We start from the raw sequence: 18,047 nt of genomic DNA, 5'->3' as shown, positions 1-18,047 counted from the left end.
CACTCTGATGTAATGGGGTTAGGACTTAAGCATATGAATCCGGGGGACACAGTGCAACCCGTAACACTGCCGTTCTTTGTTTCTTAAATCTCCAAACCTGGCAGATCATTTGTTGTGTGTGTGTGTGTGTGTGTGTGTGTGTGTGTGTGTGTGTGTGCGTTAAAATATACACGACGTAAAATTTACCACCTTAACCATCTTTTAGTGTATAGCTCAATGGGTTAAGTACATTCACGTTGTTGTACAACCATCACCACCATCCATCTCCTCACTCCCCCTTCCCCCCCCCCCCCGGCACCACCATTCTACTTTGTGGCTCTGTGAATTTACCTGACCTGGGCATCTCACAGGTCATGGACTGATGTCCCCCTAAAGTTCGTCTGTTGAAGCCCTAACCCCCAATGGTAGTAGTGAGCTACACCCACTGTGTCCATGAACATGCAACCAGACAGGGCCGGATGAGGACTCAGCCAGAGCCCACCCATCTGCACACCAGGAAGAGAGCTCGCCCTAGAACCAACCCAGCTGGCACACTTCAGCTCCCAGAACTGGGAGAAAATAAGTTTTTGTTGTTTAAGCCACTCAGTCTGTGGGATCTTGTTATGGTAGCCTGAGCAAACCAATGTCTCCAGACCAGTGGACCCTGTAGCATCTGTCCTTTGTGACTGGCTTATTTCACTACATAGTGTCCTCAAGGCTCATCCATGCCCATCAGGCAGAGCAGAACTTCCTGCCTTTTTAAGGCTGAGTGATGTTCTATTTTGTCGCTGGACCGCATTTGGCTCATCCATTCCACTGCCAGTGGACTCGTGGGTTGACCCCACCTTTCAGCCGTTGCGAATGATGCTGCTGTGAACACGGTGTACACGTACCTCCTTTCTGGACCCTCCCCAGGCTTCCTGCAGGAGGGGCAGTGCCGAGGCGGAAGTGGGGAAGGTGGGTCCTCCTGCCGGTGGCTGGGCCCTGGGCTGGGCTCCATGTGGTGTCCACCAGGTAGGGAGCCCTTCCCTCCTGCCATCTTTTCTTTCCTACCCTCCGTGTTTCTTCTTTGGAGTGGGAATGGGCTGGGGGAGGGGGGCATAGCCGTGCAGTGACCGTGACCTGCCTCCTGGCCGGGCACCTGGGCCAGCAAGGAGGGACCACGCTGATGGCTTCCCCTCCACTCTTAGACCACGGTCCTGTGCCTGGCGCTGCCCTCTTGCAGGTGCCATCCTGCTGCCTTCACCGCTGCGCTCCTCCCACCTCCTTCCCTGAGGTCTGTTCCTCCCCTCCGTCCAAGCCCCTCGTTCTGGCCCTGTCTGTTGTGTGTCCATGTCTTGCTGTCTGTTCCCACTGAAGCTGGGCCCTCTACCGGTTCACCTGGAGTGACCGTCACAGAAGCCTCCGGCTGGTCCCTCCTCCAGCGCCACACCCAGACATCCTGCCAGTGTCGCCGGCCCCCGGGCCCCACTCTTGCTGCAGACCTTCGAGGCCCCTGATTCCTCCTAAATGAAGCCCGAGTCCTCGGCCCGCAGCTCACAGCTTCCCCAGGAGGACTGCTGCCGCCTCTCCTCTAGTTCCCGCACGTCACCTTCCCAGCCTCCCGCATGCGGGACCCTGGAGGCCCCGACCCCCTCCAGCGTCTCTGCTGGCTGAAGGCCCAGTCCTTCTGTCTCATACGGACCTCACCTCTGTAAAGCCCTTCTGGATCCCTCGGGCCGGCCGTCTCTTTTCTGACTCCATGGCACCACTTCCAGGCCATGGGCTATATCTGTATATCTGTGTCAGTGTCCTGTGGCTGCCATAACAAATTATCACACTGGCTTAAACAACAAATGTGTGTGCTCTCCGGTTCTGGAGGCAGAAGTAAGTCCAACTTACTTGGTGAAGTAAGCTTCACTTTACTAAGTGAAGCTGGGGCCGGGCCGTGTACAGCTCTGGTGGCCCCGCGGACTCCTTGGCTTGTGGCCGCATCATTCCAGCCTCTGCCCCCATCCTCACACGGCCTCCTCTTCTGTCCTTCCTGCCTCGCGTTCTGGGGGAACTAGCGTCTGCCCCCTCACTCCATGGTCACTTCCCCGGGGAGACGGTCTCTGCTGCCCGCCTGAGGGTCCAGCTGCCCCTCATCGGTGGCCTTGCCATGATGCATGTGTCACGTGACTCCTGGGGTTCTGCAGCCCCCGGGGGCAGGGGCTGGGTCTGTGGTGCCCAGCATGAGTCAGGGGTGCCCTATGTCTTGGTTGAGTATTGGGTGCTCAGTACATACATTAGTTTGATTGTCTGAGGGCAAACTGCCGCCGTGGTCACGGAGCCAGGCTATGCAGAGTAACAGTCACATCATCCTGGCCTCAGGGCTGCAGCTCCCCGCAGCTGGTGCTGCAGCCTCCGCCCGCCCCTCCCAGCACCAGCTGGCTCCGGCCCAGGCCCAGAGCATAAGTGATCTTTCCCTTCCCGAGGATCTGGGAGCAAAAGGCTCAGGTGGGTCCTTGGAGACAGAAGAGAGTCCTTTGATAATGTTCTAGATGCTGACTGGGGAGGGTCCTCGTCTGCCCACACTGGGGGCACTCGGGCTTTAGTGCTGAAAGTCCTGGGCAGAGTTGACCTTCAGGCAATTCAAGCTCCACCCAGCTGGAACCCAAACGCTGGGTGGGAGGGGCCGTGGGAGCTGTCGGCCCATCACCCCAAGAGCTCAGCCTGGGCACCTGGAGCTGCCTGGAGAGGAGCTCAGGCCCCTCCCGACTGCATCTTCCGGCCTGTTGTGGGGACTTAACCAGCCTCAGGGCCTTCTGTGTGGCACACGCTAGTCTGAGTTGTGAGCTCCCCCTGCCCGGGCAGCTGGGACTTGCCACACTGGCATGGTGATGTCATTGTTGGGGTGGCAGCATGAAGGCTGAGAGGTCCTGGTTCCTGGGGTGCCCTCTCTGCCCCTCCTTCTCCCACAGAACCACGGGCTCTGACGGCGGGCTCTCGCCAGGATGCAGCGGCTGACTGGATGGGGGATGTCTCGATGGAAAGGATTTTGACCCACGTGGTGTAGTTGCAAGAAGGGACAGCTGCCAGCCTGACGGTGGAGGAGAAAACAGAAGAACCACCCAGATATCTCAGAAAGCGCGGCAGCCTCTCACTGCCCGTGGGTGGCCTGGGGCTACAGTGCCAGGCCGTACTGACCTCTGTCCGGAACGATGCTCCGGGTCTTCAGGAAATGGCTGGATTATGTTCTGAGGTCCCTGTTTAAGAGAGAAAATCAGGTCCGTTTTGTTCTGTTTTATGTTGTTGAGATGAAATTATACAACAGAAAACTAAACATTTTCAAGTGAACCGCTCACTGGTACTTAGTTTATTCATAATGTACAACCACCGCCTCTATCTAGTTCGCAAACGTTTTCTTTTTTTTTTTAATATTTATTTTTTGGCTGCGCCAGGTCTTAGTTGCGGCATTGCGGACTCTTAGTTGCGGCATGCAGGATCTAGTTCCCCAACCAGGGATCAAACCTGGGCCCCCTGCATTGGGAGTGCAGAGTCTTACCCACTGGACCAGCAGGGAAGTCCCCCCAAACATCTTCAGCATCCTGAAAGGAAGCCCCATACTCATTAGGTACCTGCTTTCTGTCTCTATGGATGTGCCTCCTCTGGGCATTTCATATAAATGGGATCAGGCAGTAAGTGGGGTCTTTGGGGGCTGCCTTCTTGGCATAATGTTTGGGAGATTCATCCATGCTGTAGCCTGTGTAAATACTTCCTTCCTTTCTAAGGCTGAATAATATTCCCTTGTATGGATAGACCACTTTGGTGTATCAATGTGCTTATCCATTCATCAGTTTTTTTTGCTTTATTTTATTGCAGTATAGTTGACTTACAGTGTTGTGTTAGCTTCAGGTGTAGAGCAAAATGGTTCAGTTATATACATGTATTCTTTTTTAAATTATTTTCTCATATAGATTATCACAGAATATTGAGTAGAGTTCCCTGTGTTATACAGTCGGTCCTTGTCGGTTATCTGTCTTATATATAGTGGTGTGTGTGTTCACCCTTAGGCTTCTGATTTATCCCTCCCGATCCATTCATCAGTTGAGGGATAGTTGCGTTGTTTTACCTTTTGACTGTTTTGAAATATTGCAAAAGAGAGTGCCCTTTGAACGTTCTGGTACAAGTTTTGGTTTGAATACCTGTTTTCATCTCTTTGAGTTACATACCTCAGGAGGGTAATTGCTGAGTCATACGGTTATCAGTTCGGCTTTTTAGAAATGTCTTCGCTTTGAAACGTGTTTGGAAGGTGACCGAACTAGGCAGGTCACACGGCGGACCTGGGTGTAGTTTTTCTCTCGGAGACTCAGTTTTCCTGTCTGAAAAATGGGCATCTGGAAGTTCCTGCCCCCTAAGGGGATGGGGGCAGGGATTCAAGGAGATGATGTGGGTGGGTGGCCAGCCCTGTGCCTGGCCCAGAGGCTGTGCCGGGCAAAGGTCAGCAGGTATTTGGCAAAAATACCTACTTGCTACATCAAAGATTTGAGGGTTTTTCACTGGGGAGCTTACTTCCCTGTAGCACCACAGACATCCTCTGACTGTACCCAAGTTCTGCTACAAATAAAGGAGCCAGCCTTGGACACGGAGCCCCAGGACCAGTGGCCCGTCCCACAGATGGAATCTGCTCTCAGCACACAGGGCAGCAGGAGGAGGAGGGCTCAAAGCTCAGGATGAGTGTGGGGTCCAGAGTCAGCTGTGTCCCGTGGAGCCTGTGGGCCCTTTGGTGAGACCTGGACCTCCCTCCCCGCCCAGTTTTCTGAGCCTCTCCCAGAGGGGCGATGCCTACCTGGCAGGACCCCCCGCAAGGATGTGAGCTGCTATCTGTGAAAGTACCCAGCACTGCACCACCAGCACCACTGTGCTGCTGCCCTGGGACCAGGAAGGGGTGTGGGACCGGGAGAGGAGGGCAGGAGCCGGGAAGGGGGCTTCTGCAGACACCATGCGATGTGGTGAGGGCTCCAGGGCTGCCTCAACGCTGCAGCTGACCGAGACGCAGGAAGGAAGCCAGTATTTGATCTGCTTTTAACTTTGTAAATAAATACAGCCCAGCCCTCTGCTGGCGGTGTCAACGGGGATGGAGACCACCCGCTGCCAGGGTCTTCCTGTCGCCCCACCCGAGTTCCCGGTGCCCCTTTTCCTGTTCTATCTTCTATTTTTTTCTTTGGCCGCGCCACGCCGCTTGTAGGATTTTAGTTCCCAGATGGAACCCGTGCCCCCTGCAGTGGAAGCACGGAGTCTTAAGCGCTGGACCGACAGGGAAGTCGCCTGTTGTGTCCTCTTGACCCCATGTGTATTTATCAGTGAGCCACTCCCTGCTCCCCAGGCCTCTCTCCTTCGTCCCTTGTCTGTTTTGGGCAGGGAGGGCTGAGAGCTGTAACCTTTGCTCCTCCTGAGGGCCTGCTCCAGACTCATGGGGTGGGGAGGGCACGTTGACCTGAGGGGTGGGACGGGGCCCGGGATCTCGCAGCAGCAAGGTAGCCGAGGTGGGAACTGGGGACCCTCCAGGCACCTCCGGTCCGGGAGGGCCCCCCTGCTCGGCTGCCCCCAGGAGGTGAGCAGCCAGCGGTCCGGGCACACGTTTCATGGGAGTCCTGCAGCGGGGGTCCCGCAGGGCCCGGCAGAGGCCTCGGAGGGGGTCTCGCTCCCTGAGGTGCAAAAGCAGAAATGAGGAGGGGCGTGTCGAGGCTCCTGGGGGCCCTGTTAGGGGCTGAGGGACTGAGGCTGGTCCGGGGGCAGGTGGCGCTTTCTGGGCTGGTGTGGCGTGGCTCTGCCAGGGCAGGGAGGACAGCATCGGGGGGCTGCAGGCACGGGTCTGCGATGGGCCAGGTCCTCCTCTGACCTCAGGAGCCCGACTGGCAGGGATCTCATCCATCCTGGCTGGGGAGAATGCAGGTGGACAGGGAAGAGGCCCGGGAAGGGGTGTGTAAACTCAGAGGAGAAGGGTGGCTCGGACCCGGCGTGGCGTGCGGCTCTGCCAAGTTGACGGGTGGGCAGCGTGATGGCAGGGGCTGCCCTTGAGGCTGCATTTACAGAGAAAGCCCAGGCTTCCCTATTGTCTTTATTGCTCAACAGTACAGAGGTGGGAGGGTGTCCTGGAGCCTAGGTGGCCATCACCCAGACCTCTCTCAGGGAGCACACCCTCGGAAGTTTCAATTCTATGCTTATTTTGTGCTTATTTTAGGTGTGGTTGCCAAGGGGCTGCTAGAGATTAAGGGAAGCCGCCCTCATTTGCTCCCCCGGTACCACCACCTCACCATTGCCAATGGCGGGAGGGGCTTAGGAATGTGTCACGTGCGCAGCATAAAGTGGACCACTTTAATCATTGTCAGTGTGCCGTTCAGCAGCCATCCCCACCATCGTCTCCAGGACTCCTTTCATCTTCCTGAACCAAACTCTGTCCGCATTAAAAGGTAACTCCATTCTCTTCTACCCCCAGCCCCCGGTAACCACCATTCCATGTTCTGTGTCTATGAATTTGACTGTAAGTGCAGTCATAGAGTAAATTTGTCTTTCTGTGACCGGCCCATTTCACTTAACACGGCATCCTCAGGGTTCATCCACATTGCGAGCAGATATTGGAATGTCCTTCCTTTCTAAGGTCGAGTGATACTCTCCATCGTATGGATATATGGATAGACCACATTTTGTTTATCCCATCGATGGCTCTTGTGAATAGTGCTGCTGTGAACTTGGGTGTGCAAATATCTGTTCGTGTCCCTGCTTTCAATTCCTTTGAGTACATACCCAGACGTGGGATTGCTAGATCATATAGGAATTCTATGTTTAATTTTTTCAAGGAGTTTTTTAAACCAGTGTCGTCCTTGAGGTGTAAGAAGGGGATGGGACCTGGGCACCGACTGGGACCCCCCCCCAACCGAACCGACCCTTTTCCTTCTGCTTTTTTTTTGGGGGGGGGGGCTGCCTTCTTTCCTTGCATTGGAGGATGGATTTTAGATTTGCAGAGTGCTTGGCTGGAGGCTGCTGAGCCAACTTGCCTGGAGAGGAGGTTTCAGATTTCACTGTGCAAACCTTTTTCCACACTAAGTACTCCCTACTCCTCCCCTCCGTCCCCCAATTCCTCCTTCTCTAAACACCATCTTTCAGGATCTCCTCTTCTGTCCATTGACATCTCTCCTACTTTGTTAGTAAGACTCTATCTTCCTTCCCTTCCTTTCAGTGACCCAGCTACCTCCTCCATGACTTTTTAGCAATTACGAATCCAAACATCATGACTGAGTACCTTTGGGATGCTTTGGAGAGACACCCCTGAATCTAAAAATACTCAGCTCCTCTCTTATAAAGTGAATGGCAAAAGCAGGATTGTCCCTCCTCCCTCCCTTCCCCCTCCCTCCATTTCCCCCTTCCCCTCTGGCTCTGAGTTGGGTTGAGCCTCCTTCATCTCACTGAGCCTCTAGAAGCCATGGGATCCCAGGCCCATGCCCGCTTCTTTCCTGTGTTTGGCTTCAGCCTTGGGTAGAGCTTTGCAGGAAGTGCCTGGCCTCAGCGGCCACCGTGTCACCAAGTGGCCAGGCCCAGAGAGGTTTTCCTGCTGGGTGTTGCTGGCAGAGGAGGGGAGAACAAGGCCTCTCTCTCACTTTGCTCTGGTTCTGGGGAGACAGTGGCTTTCCAAATCCCCAAAGAATGCACCTTGTGCTCAAGAGGAGGGGGACCCCTGTGGTGTGGGGACCTCAGGTATGAAAACCCTCCCACAGGGTGAGAGGAAGGCAGGTCCCTGTGTGCTGGTTAGAAGCAGGAAGAGGCAACTGAGGGCTTTCTTCCCGCCCATCACACTTGCATCGGAGCAGTCTTGGGGGGGGGTCATTGAAATGAGGGGTGCTGAGTCCAGATGAGCTGGACAGTAGACTGAGCCCTCAGGTGGGATGCAGAAGGGGTGGCCAGCCATCCAGAACTCAGGCTTAAAAGCATCAGTTCCTCAGACGTCGGTTTGGGGAGGTGTGTGCAGAGGGAAGATGGCTGGGTTTTTAGTTGCCAGGGAGCCTCCTCACTACGCCATGGCATCTGGCTGCAAATCTGGCCCCTCAGTCTCACCTGGTGGGGGTGAAGCATCCACGTCGGAGCCTATGGTCCCCCTGGACACGGGCCAGCAGACCCTCACGGGGTGGGGCGATGACTTGGTTTTGCACCATGTTGTAGCCGGGATATCGTGGAACCAGCACGTGGTTTCACAAACATGAATTCTTGCAGTTCTTGGGGTGAGCCTTGGGGCCCTGAGCCTGACCCTGAAGTTCTTACTGGAGACTCAGTGTCGATTTGACCTTGGTCACGAGCTCAGCGCAGTCACGGGCCTGGGAATCAGGTGGCGTGCTCAGTGTTCTTCCAGGCGATAAAGAATATGTTGACTTTTTAAGATTGTTATTTTTTATTTTATTTTATTTATTTATTTTTTTTGCGGAGCGCGGGCCTCTCACTGTTGTGGCCTCTCCCGTTGCGGAGCACAGGCTCTGGACGCGCAGGCTCAGCGGCCATGACTCACGGGCCCAGCCGCTCCGCGGCATGTGGGATCTTCCCAGACCGGGGCACGAACCCGTGTCCCCTGCATCTGTAGGTGGACTCTCAACCACTGCGCCACCAGGGAAGCCCAAGATTGTTATTTTTTAAAAAACAGTTCAAAGGTTCTTAGGATATGTGGACGCTGGTAATTCTGAGCTAATGGAAAAGCCGGGCCCAGAGGAGGAGTTGGGGGCAGAGGATGGGACCTGTTGAAGGAGGTGGGGAGGGCATGGCTGGCCGCCCTAAAGAGTGACAGTGATGTTTTAGAGCTGAGGGGGCCTCTATCCATTGTCGAGTTCACAGGCCCAATTTTAAGTCAGCAAAACTGAGACATGGACGGCTTACGTGAACCGCACCATCTCAGGTGTGCAGCCCCCTGGACAAGACCAGAGCCTCTCGCTTCTGAGACATTCCTACCACGGCTTAGAGCTGCCCACCTGCCCCACCTGGAGGGTGAGTCCCAGGTTGCAGGGCCAGAGCAGAGAGCCCCGTGGCCCGGGGAGACCATTCAGGTTCGAGGGGAGTGAGGCCTCGGCAGCTGAAGCCTTCCGCCCGTGCCCAGCTGCCGTCAGAAGCAGCTCCTGTGGTTGGCAAGTTTCGAGTAGGGGTTGCTGTAATTTAGGAAAAGAAGGCCTCGTGTTTATTTTATTTAAACAAGCAAACAAACCTGTGATTCCCAGAAGGAAGTGGGAGCTGGAGTCAGACCTGTCTTGGAGGGTGGGGTATGGAATTAGGGTTCTGCATTAACAGGGTTTTGTGGGTTTTAATACAGTTGACCCCTCCCCAGCTGTCCTTGGGGATCCTGAGTGAAAGCTAGTGAAGTGCCATTGCAGATACTCAGGAGGAGGAGGCAGAACTTGACCATGGCCTCGGACTGTCCTGCAAGGACAATACAAAACCCAAAGTCCAGGGGGTCTGTGGGTGATAACACAACGACCTTGGTAACTAAAGCCCCTATGATGGCCCGTGGATTAAGGGTCCATGGGATTAAGAGGTACCGGGGTGCCTCTGTGCAGCTCTTGGGGTCCTCCTGCTACACTCACCCCAGAACTAGCCTCTGCTGGGACCCTCCTGTGGACACACACACAGGCAGAACCCAGCCTGGCCTTTGCGGCTGGCACCTGAGTGCAGACACCAGGGACATGGGCGGATCGGCATGGCAACCAGCACAGTGCCAGGCCGAGTGGGGGTAGTGCAGGATCTCTGCCCTGGCTGTCTGCTGGGGTCCGATGGGAATCCTTTACAGCCACCAGGGCCCAGGCCACCCTGGGTATCTGACTCGGTCTGTTTTCAAAGCTCCCCAGGTGACGCTGCCCTGTAGCCAGGGCTAAGGACACCTGTTAGAAGGCATGTGACCAGCTGGGACTGGAGGTGGAGGAATGGGGTGAGGCAGAGGTGTGGGAGGGAGCTGGGACTTTGGCCGTGTGGGCGCCCGCAGCCGGTCTTAGCCTGCAGTGAGCTCCTCCAGGCTGCCCACACGGAAGGAAGTGAGAACAGTCCCGCTTCAGGCTCTGGAAGCCCGAGAGTGGCCCTGTGCTGGGCCCTGTGCCCGCCTGGCCTAGGCAGTGTTTGGTGGTGGCAGTTGTTGTAAACTGGTGACTGACCGCCCCGGAGGCCACCTGCGCTGTAGCCTTGGGCTGCTTGCAGGTGAGTCATGGTGACGTGACTTAACCCAGTTAGGATGACCTCTTGGAAATCCCAGGTGCCCTTTGGAAGGGGTCGAGAAGTGACCCTCATGTGAGATTTGGAACAGGCTGGGCCATTGTAAGTTGATGTCCCAGTGAGGGGCTCCCCTGAATTAGAACGGTTCTGGGAACAGAGCTACCAAAGGGCCAAGGGCTTGGAAGCATGTGTGGGCTTTGTGGTTTGGCCTGGGATGGGGCTGACTGCCGTCAGGTGCCTGTAGGAAGGTGTTAGCTCTATAACTAGGTACCCCCAAATAGGGAGCCTGCTGTAGCATAAGCCACTCTCTGTGCTCTCAGGGACACTCGGCTGGGAGAGGCCTGCATCCTGTTTCCTGGCCCTGCACCTAGGTCAGCAGGATCAGGTCGGACCCCACAAAGGGAAAAGAATGTCCCTGACAGCAAGACACTAGCACTTGGGGTCCACCTTTCAGGGCCCCCTCCCGCTGCCCCACAGCTGTCGAAAGCCCAGCCTTGTGTCGCCTGACCAGGGGGCTGCTGCTTCGTCCCCTCCTCGCGCTGCCGTCTTTGGGTGCCGTCAGTTGTGAAGGTGAGGTCAGCCTACCTGAGGCCCCTGTTCCACGCCTGTAGGTGACTGGTGGGGCGTGGAGCCCCTCTCCTGGCTCTAACGCAGGCTGCTTCTCTGCAACGTAGATGCACCATTCGGGACGCCGCCGGGGTACGGCTGTGCCACGGACCGGGCCGAGGAGCAGCGCCGGCACCAGGACGGGCTGCCCTACATGGATGACTCACCCTCCTCCTCGCCCCACCTCGGCAGCAAGGGCAGGGGCAGCCGGGATGCACCGGAGTCCACCAAAGTGGTGAGTCCTGGGGTGGGAGGGCGGGTGCCAGCGGTAGCAAGTGGGTGATGGGACAGCCAACAGTCGGAAGTCAGTCACTAAAGCCCTTATTCCCCCATCTGGTGCATGGGGACCGCCTGCCGGGAGCATGAGCTGGGGGGTCGTGGGGCTCTGTCGGTGGGGCATGGACGAGGCAGGCAACCGTGCTGAGGCCCAGAACTCGGCTGCCGTCTAAAGCAGCGGAAACTGGGGTGGTGGCCCCAGCAGGGTGCCGAGCAGGGCGGTGTCCACACCCAGAGCACTGGCCCCTTTTTGCCAGAGGAGATGCTGACATGACTCATCCACTTTCCAGGGTCCCTCTCCTGAGGTCTCATTGTCATTAATGATCCCGCCATCACCTCCACTCTACAGATGGAGAACTGAGGCCCCGAGGTCCATGGCGAGTGCAGGCTGGCACATCCTGCAGGTGCCTCTCTCGTGGGCACAGGGCTGGGGTGGTGGCGGAGCTGGTGTGCCAGCCCAGCCTGGCTCAGTGTCCTCACGCTCCCAGCGGTCCCAGGGCTCAAGCGGGCACTTCTGAGGTGCATTAGGGCCCAGCCGGGCACCCCTTTGACCTGTCGGGGTCTTTCCTTTTGGTCTGAGAGGGTGCTGTCCCTGGGGCACCTCTGTCTTTCTGGTCCCACTGTCCCTGAGGACACACACCTTCCCCCTTCTGCTTAGCTTGTTTCTGGGTAATCTCCACTCTGAGTTTAAAACTGAGAGAGAGGGACTTCCCTGGTGGTCCAGTGGTTAAGACTCTGTGCTTCCACTGCAGGGGGCACGGGTTTGATCCCCGGTTGGGAAACTAAGATCCTGCATGCCACATAGCGCAGCAAAAAAAAAAAGAGAGAGAGAGTGAGAGGACTCTGCTTTTCCATGTGGCTGGAAGCATATCTTTTCACTGCAGTGGCCTCTCCGCTGGGCTGGCGCCTTAGCTGCAGAACTACTTCTTTCTTTAGCTTTTGTGATTTCTGAAGACCACCGTGCTGGGCAGGCTTCTCGTCCTGAAACGGGAGTGGGGGGGAGCCCATGTGTAATGCATACCTCCCTCGTGCAGCTTCTTACCAAACAGCCAGTTGCACCATTTTACAGACGAGGGGACTGAGGTTCAGAGAGGCAAAGTGACTTGCTTGAGACCATACAGCTACCAGATCTGAAGCCTTCCCAACCCCTCAGCTGACAGTCTTTCCCTCAACTGCCTTGCCTTTTTTTTTTTGCGGTACGCAGGCCTCTCACCGCTGTGGCCTCTCCCATTGCGGAGCACAGGCTCCGGACACGCAGGCCCAGAGGCCATGGCTCACGGGCCCAGCTGCTCCGCGGCATGTGGGATCTTCCCGGAGCGGGGCACGAACCCGTGTCCCCTGCATCGGCAGGCGGACTCTCAACCACTGCGCCACCAGGGGAGCCCTGCCTTGCCTTTTTTTGATGCATCCCCTTTCTTCCTGCATCGTGGGTGTCACTTGGTACAGAGAAGCATCGTTACGGCTGAGCCCTGAACTTGGACAGTCTTCCCTGTCCGTCTGTGGTCCCTGAGGGTTGTCTTCCCCCCGCACCACCTTGCTCTACTTCAGGCCCCTTGAGGAGGCTGCTCTGCCCTCCCTGTGCCCCAGGCCCTGTGCGGCTGGATGCCCACCTACCTCTCCCTGGGCTCCTGCCCTCAGACCCCTGCCACACTGACTTGGGGTTCTGCCCCCACGTTTTAGCCCCCACCCAGTTGAGGGGCTCATCTGCTGTGGAGCCTGTCCAGATCCAGTTGCTCACCCCCTCCTGCCTCGCAGAGCCCACAGGCATTTCTCACGTTACACACAAGGCTAGAGGCTGCACCTGCTTGCCAGGCCTGGGGGCTGCAGTCCCCAGCAGGCCACCTGGCTCAGAGAGGTGTCAGGAAGCACCTGAGTGAGATGGGGACTTGATCAGAGGAGGGCTGCACTGTTTTGTTCCAGAAGCCCCGTGGTTAGGTGCTTGGAGCCCCAGGGTGGGCACCCTTCACTCCCCTGGAGACAGGCACAGCCCTGACTTTCTGGGTCCCCCGTCAGCTCTGCAGTGAGACTTCCTTCTTTCATCTTTGATTATGGGTTTGAAGACGATGCAGCTGTCACTTTCTAGCACCCACAGAAAGCACAGTGGTCTCGAGGTCAAAGCTGCGTCATCCCCATCAGCCAGGGGAGGGGTCCCTGCTCATCCCTCTCCGTCCCTGCCTTCCCGGGTGGGGCTCATCCCCGGCTGCGGCTCATCCCCGGCTGCCGAGCTTGGGCCCTTTGAGCGGTGAGCTGTCAGGAGGACCTTCCTGGGGACTCCATGGCAACTTGGGGGCTCGGTGGCCTCCTGGGGTGCAGGTCAGCTCTGTGCATACCCGTCCCCAGGGGTGGGTAAGGGGTCAGCAGAGGCCAGGCCCCCCCCTCGCCTGGGGCACTGTGGAAAGGATGCAGGTGGCCATGTAGGGTAGATCCTGGTGACCGAGGCTGTCCCAGCGCTGAGCGTCAGTGACATTCTCCATCCCTGGTCGTTCTCAGAGGTGCCTGCCAGTCTTGCCTGTGTTTCCCCTGGACCCATGACTATGCAGTGCCAGCCAGCGATAAAGATGAGGGTCTGGGCATCACCCCCGGCTGCTATCCTGTGGGGAGGTGGTGTCCTTTGTTCTGCAGCTGTGCTGACCACCACATCCCAGCCGGGAGCAGCCAGCCCTCACGGCCCAGGTTCTGCGCCCCAATCACCCCAGGCCCCGGGTGGGGGTGGGCCTGGCAGCTGGCTGGCAGGTGGCAGTTCTGTTCCCCTGGGTCCCTCCCTCAGCTTCCCTACCTTGTTTTGCCACACCCAGTTCATTTTTTATTTTTTATTTGTTCTTTTAGCCTCAGGGTTGTGTTGCCTTGCCCTCTCCCCTCCCGGGCAGCAGTGAGAGGAGGCCTCCTTCCTTCCTTCTTCCACTCGCCCTTTTCCTCCAGCCTCCTCCTGCGGTCTCGCGTCTGGACTGGGTGCATTCACCAGCCCTCCCCCCGCGCTGGCACGTGCCGAGGTGGGGTTGTAAACATCGCTGGTCCCCACCCTGGCCTTTGCTCTCTCTTCTGCACTTCCCCTCCACCCTCTCTCCTCCGGGTGGGGTGGGCCAGTGTCCAAGCCCAGACGAGCCGTCCCTGTCTGCTGCCACTGGCCCGTTTGAGGCTCAGGAGAAGGTTGTAGTCTGAGGAGAGGTGCCCTCGCCCCCGCCCAGACGTTCCCTTGAGCTGGCTGCGCCCTCTGGAACTGAGAGCTGGACGGGCGCTGCCCTGCCTACGTGCCTTTTCCGCCCGGCTCTGCAGGCCGCGCGGCGGTGGGAGCAGCCCCACTGGCCGTGCTCACAGTAGTGGGGTTGTTCCCGGGCGCACGAGCCTTCACCCTGGACCCGCTGGGAGGCACGTGCAGGGTCCGCACAGCGTCCTCTGGGAGCTTGCTTCCCCGAGGCGCCTCCGCTCGCGACGTGGCCTCTGTGATCTGAGGTGAGAGGAGATGATGGGATCCCTTCACCCTGCACATCTGTGCTGATAGTGGTGGCACTGGGGGCCTAGAGCAGCCTGCATGGATGGTCCTAGACCCCAGGACCCGCTTGTCTCACGGACAGGGGTTCCCTGGAGGGGCCCTTGGAGCTTTGTAAAGATGCGGCCAAGCCAGGGCCCAGCCAGTGGTTCTGGATCCTCTCATTGGTTGGTTTATTCTGTGAGTCTTCGTGGAGCACCTGTGTGTTCCGGGCACTGTGCCCCAGAGGCTCCCACCCTTGGAGCCGCTGCCCAGCGTGGTCTGGACGGGGCCTCTGGTGTGGGACGTGGGGGTCCTTTCCCCGGAGTGGCTCTAAGCCAAAACTCTGATGGCTGTCCCCCATGTGTGCACACACAGCTGTCTCCCATTCACCCACAGGCTGGGAAACCAATGACGGAAAGCGCAGGGCTGTTACGTCCCCTTCTCTGGACACAGGGCCCCAGATGTCTGGCGCCTCGCTCAGACTACAGTGAGGCCGGTCAGCACAGGCCGGGCAGAGGGAGGGCAGCCTCAGCCTGGTGGAGCACAGGCCATGGGCATGGCCAACCTGACACCAGATTGCCTTGTTGGTAGTCCAGGAGCAAGTGAGGGGTGTGGCCAGGAAGTCGATGAAAACAGCAGTTTCATTGCCTTTGGAATCATCATCTGTATGAGTTTCCTGGGCATCTGTAATAAAGTGCCACAGACCATGTGGCTTAAACAACAGAGGTTGATTTATCCCAGTTCTGGAGGCTGGAAGTCAGCAGGGTTGGTTTTTCCCGGGGCCTCTCTCCTTGGCTTAGAGATGCCTGTCTTCTCCCCGTGTCTTCCCACTCTGTGTGTCTGTGTCCTAATCTCCTTCTCTTGTTCTTGTTTATATTGAGGCACTGACATATAACATATCCGTTGTAGGTGTACAACGTAACGATTTGATATATATATATATATTGTAGAATGATCGCTAACCGTAAGTCAACATCCATCACCACACGATTACAAACTTTTTTTCTTGTGATGAGAACTCTTAAGATCTATTCTTTCAGCAACTTTCACGTATACGATACAGTCTCATTAACTATAGTCACCGTGCTGTTCATTACATCCCCAGGGCTTATTTATTTTCTAACTGGAAGTTTGTACCTTTTGATCGCCTAGTCTCTTGTTAGAAGGATACCAGTCATTTTGGACTAGGGCCCACCCTGATGACCTCCTTTTAACTTGATTACTTCTCTAAAGGCCCTTTCTCTGAACACAGTCACGTTCTCGGGCACCAGGGACACATCGCCCCCATGATGCCATCACAACTAGGGATGGAGTGTGGTCTCCCAGCCATCTTGGACCCTCCCCCCCGCCTCCGAGGGCGCGTGAGCTCTGTGCTGACGCGAAGGCAGCGGAGTACCACCCCACATACAGTAGGGGCGTTTAGTAGTAGGGAAGGGGGGACCTTGCCGTAGCCCACATGTATGCGGGTCCAGAGTCTAGAAAGCAGGCTCAGAAGAGCAGGTTCAAGGGACAAAGGCCCTGAACCCAGGGGATGGGCTTTCCCTTGGGCAGGTGGCCACGGCCCCCAGCCCCACCACTGTGGCTGGGAGGGAGGCGGCGCTGCCCGGGCCTGATCGGTCCAAGGGTCTGGTGGCAGTGGCACAGAGGCCGGCGAGGCAGGTACTGGGAGAGGAGAGGGGAACTGCAGAAGGAGTCGGGGTGGCCGTGTGGGGGGTCCGACGCCCCCTGGGCTCAGCCTCTTCCAGGACAGCCAGTCCTCAGTCACGGGTAGAAGGTGTGGAGAGAGGCCTTGCCCACCCTGCTCAGCTCCAAACTGCCCGTTTCCTGGTGTCAAGACCAAGGGTGGCCTTTGGCTTAGCTGGATGACCATCCAGAATTTGCAGCGACCACAGTCGAGCTGCCATGCCGGGACCCCCATGCCTTCCTAATTTAATCCCACCTGGAACCTTCTCGGGAAGCTTGTCCTCAGGTTGACAAGCTGGCTTCCTCTCTGAGAGGGGCCGCCTCAAGCACCCTCCCCCAGGTCTGACTTTTGTCCGTTTCTCCTGCAGAGTGAGCTGGACTTGGAAAAGGGCTCAGAGATGAGGAAATGGGTCCTGTCTGGAATCCTGGCTAGCGAGGAGACTTACCTGAGCCACCTGGAGGCGCTGCTGCTGGTGAGGAGGTGCTGGGGCCCAGCGGGCAGGATGGGCCCTGGCGAGCTCTGCTCACGCATCCCAGGTCCCAGGTCAGCCTGGGAGCAGCCCACCCTCCCAGGATCCTCGACACACCTGTGGGCAGGCAGGACATGCCACCTCTGTGGAGGTTGGGCCTCCCCAAGGGGCAGTGGATGCCAGTGAAAGACTCGGGTACCAAACCAAGCTGGCTTTAAATTTTTATTGTTAATGGAATTTAAAAAATAAAAGCATGTGTGTCACGTGGCCACAATGTACTTGACGAGTGGCGAGCCCTGACACCTGTGCTGCCCCGCCAGTCACCTGTGCCCTCTTCCAGCCCATGAAACCTTTGAAGGCTGCTGCCACCACCTCTCAGCCGGTGCTGACGAGCCAGCAGATCGAGACCATCTTCTTCAAAGTGCCTGAGCTCTATGAGATCCACAAGGAGTTCTACGACGGGCTCCTCCCCCGCCTGCAGCAGTGGAGCCACCAGCAGCGCGTGGGCGACCTCTTCCAGAAGCTGGTGAGTGACCCGGAGCAGAGACCCGGCAGCCTCCTGGGGGTGACGGGGTGACGGGCGGAGGCCAGGCCTCTCCCTGAGCCTGGTGCCACCTGCGGGCGAGGCTGCTGAGGGCATGATGGGGAGGGAGAGTCCTGGACACACCTTACTGCCTGGGATGCCGAAGTGGGGCTGTGGGGAGGGAGTGCCGCCACAGCACCACGGCTGGACCGCGTGAAAGCGAGGCTTCCCTCCCTCTGCTGGCCCCAATGACATCTCTGGTCCTTTCCGGGTCTGCTCAGTTTTACTCAAGGTTCCCAGTCTCCAGACTGGTCCCCTCTGGACCACAAAGAAGCCGCTGCCCTGGGAACAGGACTCAGACTCTGGGCAGGGGTACTGGGGCAGGCAGAGCCTGGAGGGACAAGCACAGGTGGGGACAGTGGGGGTTTGTTGTACTTTATATCATTTTTGCAGTTCTGCGAATTAAAGGCTCTTGAATTAATCAAGAATTAAAAAAAAAAAAGTAGTTTGGGGAGGGAAGGCTGTTCAATAAAAGGGTCATACGAGAGGAGCCCTTGGGTCCCCAGGGGGTCCCTAGCTGAGGAAGTGGTGAGAACAGGCCTTGCGTGTGGCCCCAGCTCCCGCCGCAGCCATTCTGGGGACCTGGATGCACGTTTAATGCTAGCGACTGTGACAGCAGCTCCCTGGATCCTTGCAGGAATCAGGATGTGTCCTGTGGACAGGCTGGAGGAAGGCAGGAGGGCTGGTTTGTACCTGGGGACGGCCATGCCGGGCTGTGAACCGAGGGACCGTGAGGCCGTCTGGTCCCCGGGTAGTGGGTTCAGCTCTGATCAGGGGGCTCAAG

At 57.4% G+C, this 18,047-nt stretch overlaps 1 protein-coding gene across 1 annotated transcript in view; it reads left to right on the top strand.

Annotated features, from left to right (window-relative positions):
* BCR (BCR activator of RhoGEF and GTPase) overlaps positions 1-18,047 on the top strand; it is a 98,751-nt gene that overhangs the window by 39,207 nt on the left and 41,497 nt on the right. Inside the window, exons 2-4 of the mRNA XM_024763684.1 lie at positions 10,851-11,017; positions 16,579-16,683; positions 17,021-17,206. Coding sequence (XP_024619452.1) covers positions 10,851-11,017; positions 16,579-16,683; positions 17,021-17,206 — 458 coding nt within the window. The remainder of the gene's footprint in view (positions 1-10,850; positions 11,018-16,578; positions 16,684-17,020; positions 17,207-18,047) is intronic.

This window comes from Neophocaena asiaeorientalis, unplaced genomic scaffold, assembly GCF_003031525.2.
Source record: "Neophocaena asiaeorientalis asiaeorientalis breed wild unplaced genomic scaffold, Neophocaena_asiaeorientalis_V1.1 scaffold110, whole genome shotgun sequence".
Lineage (NCBI taxonomy): Eukaryota > Metazoa > Chordata > Mammalia > Artiodactyla > Phocoenidae > Neophocaena > Neophocaena asiaeorientalis.
This window is presented reverse-complemented; position numbering and strand designations above follow the sequence as displayed.